This window comes from Rattus rattus, chromosome 1, assembly GCF_011064425.1.
Source record: "Rattus rattus isolate New Zealand chromosome 1, Rrattus_CSIRO_v1, whole genome shotgun sequence".
NCBI lineage: Eukaryota > Metazoa > Chordata > Mammalia > Rodentia > Muridae > Rattus > Rattus rattus.
The window spans coordinates 19,633,331-19,643,169 of NC_046154.1; the positions used below are offsets into that span (position 1 = coordinate 19,633,331).

At 51.2% G+C, this 9,839-nt stretch overlaps 1 protein-coding gene across 1 annotated transcript in view; it reads left to right on the forward strand.

Annotated features, from left to right (window-relative positions):
* Vwa5b1 (von Willebrand factor A domain containing 5B1) overlaps window positions 1–9,435 on the forward strand; it is a 42,170-nt gene extending 32,735 nt beyond the window's left edge. Inside the window, 5 exon segments of the mRNA XM_032895554.1 lie at window positions 3,099–3,224; window positions 5,847–5,921; window positions 6,514–6,583; window positions 7,398–7,515; window positions 8,929–9,435. Of these exon segments, the coding sequence (XP_032751445.1) occupies window positions 3,099–3,224; window positions 5,847–5,921; window positions 6,514–6,583; window positions 7,398–7,515; window positions 8,929–9,435 (896 nt within the window).
* The last annotated feature ends 404 nt before the right edge of the window (window positions 9,436–9,839 follow it).

A 9,839-nucleotide genomic window follows, 5' to 3' on the forward strand; every position in this document is an offset into this window, starting at 1 on the left:
ATGTCTAGAATGACGCAAATTAGGACAGATGTGTCAGAGTGACAGCCACCCAGGAGGAAAACTTGTACCTGCCCGCTGTACCCATCCTGATTTCTCTTGATGGATTGTCTACATGGAGGGGAATCATGTGACACATGCGGTTACCTCGGCCGGAACACACCGATAGATACTATGTTTTTTCCAATTAAGGGTGTGAGAAATAGTCTATTCCTGAAGGAATCCGCAAACGCTCTTTTTGATAATATACTGAGTTCCACTGCAGGGATATCCCATCATCCATCAGGCCCAGCCTGGTGGCACAGGCCTGTCTTCCTGGCTACTCAGAAGACGAAGGTAGATGGGTTGCATGTCCAAGGCTACCTGAGCTACACACTCAGTTCTCAAGGCTAGCCTGGGCAACTTAGCAAGACCTTGTCTCAAAACTAAAAGTTAAAAGGAGAGTCAGGAATTTAACTCAATAGTAGAATGTTTACCTGGCCTGTGGAAAGTCCTGGGGTCAATCCCTAGAATCGGCCTTTTCTTTTGTGGTTTTTTTTTTTTTTTTTTTTTTTTTTTTTGGTCCGGAGCTAAGGACCGAACCCAGGGCCTTGCGCTTGCTAGTCAAGCGCTCTACCACTGATCTAAATCCCCAACCCCTTCTTTTGTGTTTTTACACTCAGTCCATGTTCTAAAGTATATTTCAGATCATCCAACCCTCGAAACAGTTCTGCAAAGTAACTCCATTATTGCCCCATTTTACAGATGGGAAACAGGCAGAGGAGGTTTAGTGATGTGGCTTGAGGTTGCATAGCTAAGCTTTTAATTCCAGTATCCTGGTCCAAAGCCTGTGTTCTCACTCACTCTTCCATACTATTTATTTTTATTTTTATTTCATATTTATTGTAACCTGGGACTGGCGAGATGGCTCAGCGGATTAAGGCACCTACTGCCAAGCACGAAGAGCTTAGTTTGAACCCTGGAACCCACTTGCTTTCAGAGAGAACCGACTTGTCTGACTTCCACATATGCCCAGTAGCAAGCTGTTTGTGTATGGTGTCTGTGACCACATGTGTCATCTGTGGTGTTCATGTGTATGTCTGTGGGGTCTGTGTGTATCCGTGTAGGGTGTAGGACTGTGCTTCTCAATCTTCCTAGTGCCGTGGCCCTTTAATACAGTTCCTAATGCTGTGGCAACCCCCGCCCCCCGACCACAGCATTATTTCCATTTTTACCTCACAACTGTGATTCTGCTACTGCTATGAATCTAATGTAAACACCTGATATGCAGGAGAGCTGATAGCTGACCCCTGTGTGCATCATTCGACCCCAAGGGGGTCATGACCCACAGGTTGAGAATCGCTGGTGTGGGGACCACTTTTCATGGTTTTTGGTTTTGGTTTTAAGTCTAGGGTTTTTCTTTTCTGAATTCCACTTTCTTGTCACTTACAAAACTTTGTACTTGGTTGACTGGTGGTTTGTTTTGTGTGTGTGTGTGTGTGTGTGTGTGTGTGTGTGTGTGTGTGTGTGCACGCTAGTGCCAGGGCCTTGGCGCCTTGGGGCAAGCACTCTACCACTAAGCCACATCCTCAAGCCGCCGCCTCCTCCTCTCCTCCTCCTCCTCCTCCTCCTCCTCCTCCTCCCTCCTCCTCCTCCTCCTCTTCCTCCTCCTCCTCCCTCCCCCTCCCTTCCTCCCTCCCCTCCCCTCCCCTTCTCCTCCTTTCTCACCAGACCTCCAGGAAAAAAGATGCTTACAAACCAGGCATGCCCATCCTCACCTGTCTAGTCTCCTTTCCTTATCCCTGTTACCAAAATGGCCGCTTGTTCCCTCATTCCATATCCAGCTCTGACCAGTGGTTCTGGACCAGAGGCCATGGCCCTGCTGTGGCCTCTCTCCTGTTTCAGGGAAGCCTCTCTCTCTCTTCCTCTCTCTCTCCGTCCCACCCTCCCTCCCTCCCTCCCTCCCTCCCTCCCCATATCCCCTCCCCCATCTCTGACCATGTGACCAGCATGTGTAGTGCAGTATGAGAGACCAAGCACCCGGGGGCCACTTCCTACTCCAAATCCTAAAGCCCCACCACTCCCCTTATGTGTGCTAAGAAACAAACCTCTGGTTTCTTAGCCTGTAAATAGCTGTCTAGGACTATTAGAAACTATCAAGTCAGGAAGTGCATTCAAGGACCCTTGGTTAACTAAAGCCAGAAGCGTTCTCCACTGCAGGTCTCAGGGCCCTTAACCTGTTCATTCACATGAAGAGGTTGGGAGAAGGGACTGCTGGCGGTGGCTTTTCCAAATGTATTCCCTAGTGAGACTATTGTTTTGTTTTTATTTGTGGACTTGTCGGTGTGTGGCCACATGGGTGTGTGTGTGTGTGTGTGTGTGTGTGTGTGTGTGTGTGTATAACATACATGTGAATGTGGCCACATAAGATGGCTAGAGGTCAACCTCAGGCATTGTTTCTCAAGTGCTATTTGTTTGAGACAGTCTCGTTGGCTGGAAGCTCAGTAGGTGGGGTAGCTGGCTGGCTGGACAGTGAGTCCCAGGCATCCTCCTGCCTCTGCCTCCCTGCACTGGGATTATGGGTGTGGACCACCATAGCAAGCTTTTTCAAGAGGATTCTGGGACTCAAACTCAAGTCTTCACACGCTTTACTGACTGGGCCATCTTCCCAACAGCACAGCTCTTCTATTTAAGGAACAACTCACAGATTAGTGTCCTCTGAAAATGAGGCCACCTCAACCCTCTTTGAGGAGTTAGCTTCACCCCTCTGCCATCCATTGACAATGTCTAGGGCTTCAGCGACCTGCGGAGGAGGAGGGAGCTGGGACATGGGACATTTCACAGTATGTCAGCTGTTATATTTACCAGTATCACCATTCTCCAGATAGGAAAACAGAGGCTCAGAGGTTCCCATCCTATCCACCTAGTGAGGGATGGGGCCAGAACTCAAACTCAGCTCTTCCTGGCCCCACACTCCAGTCTTGTGTTATGCCATGCTTGGCTGCCTCTGGTTGATTGAAAGACAGAGAGCCATTCCCTCATTGCTGATAGCCTTGGGGAAGGGCAGGAACCAACAGGTTCACACCCACCTGATTCCCGGTCCTTCCTTGTCCTCCATGAAGGTGCTCTACTCAGCTTCCGGAACCTGACCCGACAGTGGAAAGGCTTCTCTACTGGCCTTAGGAGGTCCCAGAGTATGCTCAGAGAACACTCCTCAGCTGCAGGAGACAGCAAATTCCAGACCCTAGGTAAATGCCATCTCATGGTGGCTCAGAAGCCCAGGCACCCCTGCATCCAAGGCCTCAGGGGCGGCTCTCTGAGTCGGCCATCTTAGACCCTTAAGCACAGGGAGGGCAAGGGCAGGCCTCTGGGTTCCAGCGGACTACTGTAGACACGGGTGATTGGGATAACTCCACGTGCAGCAGGAGGCAGGAAACAGCAGGCAGAGCCTCTCTGCTTGGCTCTCCTGCATAGCATCCGAGTCACCTCCGATGCCTGCCCTGAAACCTCTGGTTTCTCCCAGACACCAAGTTCTGGGAAACCTAATGAGAAGAAGAAAATGATGACCAAGGAAGCCATTCCGGCTGCCTGGGGTCCCACCATCTGTTGCTTTCTGTGTTCCCAGTGCTGCCTTTACCCAACTGGTGCTCAGAGAGCTGTGGCATGACCTTTGTGTGACCTTGAGCTGATTGACAGCTTGGCCGTTCATTCTGTATCTTTCACTTTGGCTCTCCACAGACAGCCTGTACTCATCCCAACCCCTTCCTTACAACCCTCCATTCACAGTGGGGACATCCTGCTCTCTACTGAACATGGGGAAGATACCAGAGGCCAAACCCTGACCCTAGTCAGTCACCCACACCACTGTCAGAATACTTACTTCCTCAGAGGGAAGAGTTAGGTAAACAAAAGATGAGAACACTGGATGCCCAGAGCTGCTCTTCAGAATTAAGGACAATGTCTTGGTCTCTCTGTGCCCCATGCCACAGGGGGACCCACTGAGCCCAGCCATTGAGCTTACAGGAACTTTCCAGTCTAACTGTTCCTTCTCTGTGACTCAGACCTTGGCAGGCTGTGGCTTCATTGAACTCACGAGCCCCTGCCTTCCTGTTACGCTGTCTTGGAGCCCCGCAGCTTTAGCTCCTCAGTTCTTGCTGTACCCCTCTGTTCCCTAGCAAAGGTCACCATTGGCCCCGTGCTGACAGGTCTCCTTGTGCTCAGCTTTGTCCTCGCTACTCAGAACCCCTCACACGCATTTTAAGAGATTTTCTGTTCCTTGACTGTTTTAGTCAGGGTTTCTATTCTTGCACAAAACATCATGACCAAGAAGCAAGTTGAGGAGGAAAGGGTTTATTCAGCTTACACTTCCACATTGCCATTCATCACTAAAGGAAGTCAGGACAGGAACTCACACAGGGAGGCAGGAGCTCACACATAGCCATGGAGGGGTGCTGCCTATTGGCTTGCTTCCCCTGGCTTGCTTATAGAACCCAGGACTACCAGCCCAGGGATGGCACCACTCAAAATGGGCCCTCCTCCTTTGATCACCAAATGAGAAACTGCCTTACAGCTGGGTCTCATGGAGGCATTTCCTCAAGGGAGGCTCCTTTCTCTGCGATAACTCCAGCTCGTGTCAAGTTGACACACAAAACCAGTCAGTACATTTATAAAAAAGAAAGAGTTGTGCCCCAGAGATGTCACGTGACTCACCCAAGATCATGTAGCCAGCATGTGATGGAATCAGGGCTTGGACTCAGTGTTTGACTGTGAACTGTGAGGTTAACTGAGCCTGTGTTTACTTCCTGGTGACCTCAGTCATTTGGTCTCTGTGTGTCTAGTTCATCCTCATGCAGAGTTCCGTGCCAATAAGCCCTCCCCCGCTTCCCACACACACACCCAGTTTGGGGAGAGAAAAGCATTGCTGAACGTGTTTGTTCTTGAGCCTCTTTTCTATATTTTAGACCCTCCCTTACGTCACACTGCCCCACCAGACAGTCTCGTCAGACTGACGATCCCAATGGTCGCCATCTTGATGGAGCATCGCTTTGGTTACGTTTCCGTCTCTCTGAATAAAACAGCCTCAGGATAGAGCAACTTAGGGAAGAAAGGATCCCTTGTGGTCCGTGGTTGGCGTCTGCTAACAAGAGCAGGGTTTCCCAGGCTTTTGAGTGGTGGTGGGGGCAGGAAGATAGCTGGTCACGCTTTCATCCGCACACAGGAAGCAGAAAGAAAGAGAACAGGAAGTAGGGTGAGAATCCAAACCTCAAGCCCCGCCCCCCCCAGTGACATAGCTCCTCCAATAGACTTGACTACTAAAGGTTCCACAATCTCTCCTAAACTGTCCCACGACCCTAAACTGTCCCACGAACTGGGACCCAGTGCTCAACCCCACGAGTCCCTGGGGACACTTCTTCTCATTCTAACCACTGCAATCAACCATGATTATACGACTATTTTAAAGACAGGGAAACTGCGCCTCAAAGCTTTCTGATGAGTTGGCGCCATGTACTGGAGCCTCCTGGAAACCTGCAATGAACATCTCAGTCAGCCCAGACCTGGGGAGGAGATGCCCACCATACCCAGACCCTGACGCCCATCCTGAAGCTCTCCCTCTCATTTCCCCGTGAGGTCCTCAGTTTGAGATTTCGCTGAGTACTTGGCGAGCGCTTGGTGAAGCACTAAGCCCTTACTCCTTCCAATATCTCTGTAAGACAGTTGTCCTCAACTCCAATTTACAATGGAGACTGATAGGTAACATTACCAGGGGCCCGTGGTTTAGTGTGTAGAGGTGTTAGGACTTTGAACCCAGCATGGTAGGATACAGGGAAGGGTAAGGGGTGCCCAGGCCCCACTGGCATCCTCTGTTACAGCCTCAAATGAAAGCCTTACTTCAACCTTCAGTAAGACCCCATCCCCTGGGCATGAGAAGTACGCTACAACAGAAGGTAAGCAGCCCACTGGGGCTGACTCTCTTATAATGAAGGTGGATTGGGGAGGGTGGGGGTAACCCTGCACCAATGGAGACATCAGTGCCCGGGCCTTCACTGATGTCTCAGAACAGCTATCAAGAGATGGACAGGACTGTCCCCCCGTTTAAAGATGAAGAAGTTGAGGCTTAAAAGGGGGAAATAATTTTCCAAAGTCCACTTTGCAAGTTTGTTATAGAGCTAGGCCTAGAGTTGGGCCCCCTATTTCTAGCTTGGGGGGTGGGGTGGGGGCATCACACCCAGCGTGGCAAACTCTATCAGGGTTGTCAACTCAGTGCCTAATCTGAAAATGGGGCGGTGGATGTGAAACTGTCACAGCCCCTACAGTCACCTCCCAGAAGATGTCAGGGCCGCCTGTAAGAACCTTAGAGGCTCGCCTGCCCCATACCTATGTCACCTGACCCACTGTACCTGGGATCAGTCCACATCCCGGTGCCACCTGTACATAGTGAAGCTCCCACCCCACTCAGCACCAGTTTCCCCAGCTGGGAGGTGACTCGGTGGACAGGGCCCCTGTCAAGTCTAAGTCTGTCATTCTGTGACTCTCCAGGTCCCCCTCAAAACCTGTCCACCAGCTCTCTGTCCTCCACAAAGGCCTCGGAGGCCATCTTTGGATCTAGGTAAGTCAAATTTCCCCATGAGATCATGATGCTTTCACTCCTCTTCCTGATGTCAAAGGCAGGGCCAGTCTCACCTCCAGGATGCTTTAAAAGCCCTGTGGCCCAGGGATACCACAGTGTGCTGGGACTCAGGCTGCCTAACCATCCCCCACAATTCCCAAGGCCTCTTTAAACATAAACACCCTTGGGAAAGTCAATAAATTGTCACTTTTTTCCCTTTTTCTGTTTAAACACACACACACACAAACACACACACACACAAGCAGCTTACAGAAGGGTTTTTTGGTTTGAGGGTGCAGTCTATCCTGGCAGGAAGGCCGGGAGGGGGGAGCAGGAGGCAGCTGGTCACATGGCCACGGCACCTGCAGCCAGAAAGCAGAGAGAGACCGATGCTGGTGCCCAGCTTCCTTTCACCTTTCTATTCGGTCCAGGGCTCCAGTCCGTGGGACGGCACCACACACATTCAGAGTAGATCTTCTCTCAGTCAGCCCAGAGAGTTGTCCCTTCATTGATGCTAGATCCTGTCAAGCTGACAGTATTAACGGTCACAACTCTCTCAGGAATCTTCTCATCACTGGACTCAGAAGGACTTGGTATCTATAGACAGCCTAGGAAAACGCTGACCCGTTCATTGCCCCGTTGTTGCTAAGAGACAAGTTAGGGATGGCCACCTTCTGCTTTCTCCAGGCCTCCATTTCCCTGGCTGTCAAGTGAGGAGATTGGAGGGCACCATCTGCTGGGTCCACCTTTCAGTGGCTTCTGAGTAGGCACAAGAGGGCTGGGATGACCAGAGAAACTGTTTCTGTCTGCACAGGTTGATTCTCAACAAATCCAGGCTGCTGACCCGAGCTACCAAAAACTTTCTCAGCAAATCATTGCCCAAGGCTCCAGAGGTAAACCCAGGCAGCCAGAGCTCTGACTACGTACCACTGGTGAGCTCCAGAAGTCAGCCCCTGCCCTTGCCCTCCCTTCTTCACAGGGAAGGATCTCTTAGCACTCTTATCCAAAGCACTCCTGAGCTTCCTAGAACTCCCTACCCAAAGTAGCCACCAAGGCAGAGGGAGCTGTCAGGTGTCCCTGCTTGCAGTGTGAGTTTTAGCTGCAAGAAATTTCTCGGTGATCTACTATCCTTGCCTTGGAACTGTCCTACAATACCCATGCGTCTGTTTTCAATACATAAAAATAAACCTCGAAATGCTTCCGAGTCCGTTAAAGTCACATCCCAAGAGTACATCCTGGCTTCAAAAGTAGCTCTGTAGGTGGCCCAATATGCTATGGTGGGGAGAGGAGCCTGTTTCTACAGCCCACTGCTTGGAGTCAAGGAATGAGGCAGGTAGGTCCTGCCACATCTGGGGGTTCCTGAGCTTGAGTTTCATAGGTCCATGAAAGAAAGGCACTGTCTGGGTATATCCCCTCATCTCTCCATCCATTCACACCCAGTTGGAGCATTCACACCCAGGTCCAAGTGTGGCGTCATTTGGAATCCCCAGATATCCAGGGCAGCCAAGCACTTACACTTATTGTTGTCACTCTACCGGTGTTAAGTGAGTCAGGCTCAGTGCAGGGAAAGGACCTTGACTTAGATAAACATAGTTCTTCAGAGAAAGTATCCAACAGAAGCCAGACAAGGAACCGGGCAATCCTACCCCTTGGGAACCGTGAGAGGAGAGGCTTGCTTTGATGGTGTGATCCCGAGGCCTGAGTGTTGACAGGATGGAGTATGACTTCCGGAGGAAGGCAGTGGCTGAGCCAAGACCTGAATCTTGAGGAGTCATGGCTAAAGGCCTAGAGACGACGTAGCTTGGTGTCTGGAGAATGGAGTCAAGGGGTGAGAACGCAGGAAATTGGGGCCAGGTGGTGAGAGGCTTTATAAATCACACGCTGGACTGGGAAACTGTTTGGACTTTCAGAGAATGTGGAATCTGGGCTCTGTGGAGGAAGGTCCCTCCGAGCACTGGAGAGGAAAGAGGGGAGGCAGGGAAAGTGTGCAGAGGCCTTTTAGGAGTTGAGAGTGGTCAGCCCACATGTGGAGACAGGGTGAGCAGACCAGAGTCTGATGGACAGGTCCGAAAATTCCCAGTGGCCAAGCAGGGCCTGCACAGGCGGGAAGAGACGGGCTCAAGGCTGGATAGTTCATGAATTTAGCTTAGAGAGATTAGCTCTCAGTGTTGGAGGATTAAGTGAGGGCAGGCCCCATTGACTTTGGGTATCCTGAAAATGCCCTCAACCAGGCAGAGTGGGCTGGAGGAGATAAAAGAACAGACTTGTGGACCTGGATTTTCTGTGGCCTGGTACTCCATGAGCTGAGAAGTTTGAGGCTCACGAAGATGTTTCCCTACTCTCAGGTGTCTCTGCAGCTAGCCTCGGGAGCCTTTTTGCTCAATGAAGTCTTCTGCAGGACCATCCAAATCCCCATGGAGAAACTCAAGTGGACCTCACCCTTCAGCTGCCTCCGAATGTCCCTCGTCACCCGCCGGCATGATTTGAAGACCCAGAGTCCAGGGGACTGCACCAGTTTCTCCTCTCCACCTCCACCCTCTGACGACATCTCCCTAAAGTCTGACGCCAAAGACAGCTCAGACCAGGAGTCCAGTGAGCTGCTGGAGCACACGGGGAAGCTGTGGGCCACTGTGGTGGCGCTGGCGTGGCTGGAACACAGCTCAGCTAGTTACATCATTGAGTGGGAGCTGGTGGCTGCCAAGGCGAGCTCGTGGGTAGAGCTGCAGGAGGTGCCTGAGGGCCGCTCACTGAGCACCATCAAGGCCACTGCTCGCCAGCTGTTCGTGCTCCTGCGACACTGGGATGAGAACCTGGAGTTCAATATGCTCTGTTACAACCCAAGTTATATGTAAGGGGTGGGGAGAGGGGTGACGGGCTGTTTTGGTTGATAGGGGAACTTTTTGAAAGCCGTAGCCAATAGAGTGTTGCTAGAAAGAGCCTTGGACTGGCAGTGGGTGGGCCTGAATTTAATCTCAGCCTTGCTACCACCTAGTACCTTTAGACCAGTCACTGCTCCATCAGGGCCTCAGTTTCCCCTTCTACAAAACAAGAGGGTGAGGTAGATTTTCTTTTTAATGGACCCAATATTCGTCCCATTCAGATCTTCAAGCAGCTCCAGGTCTTGCTGTTCCTGGGGCATGGCAAGAGAAACACACACACACACACACACACACACACACACATATACACACGGGGGGGGGGGTTCCCTGGAGAAAGACCATGTCAGCATGTACTAGGGAGAGCAATATCCCTGTCC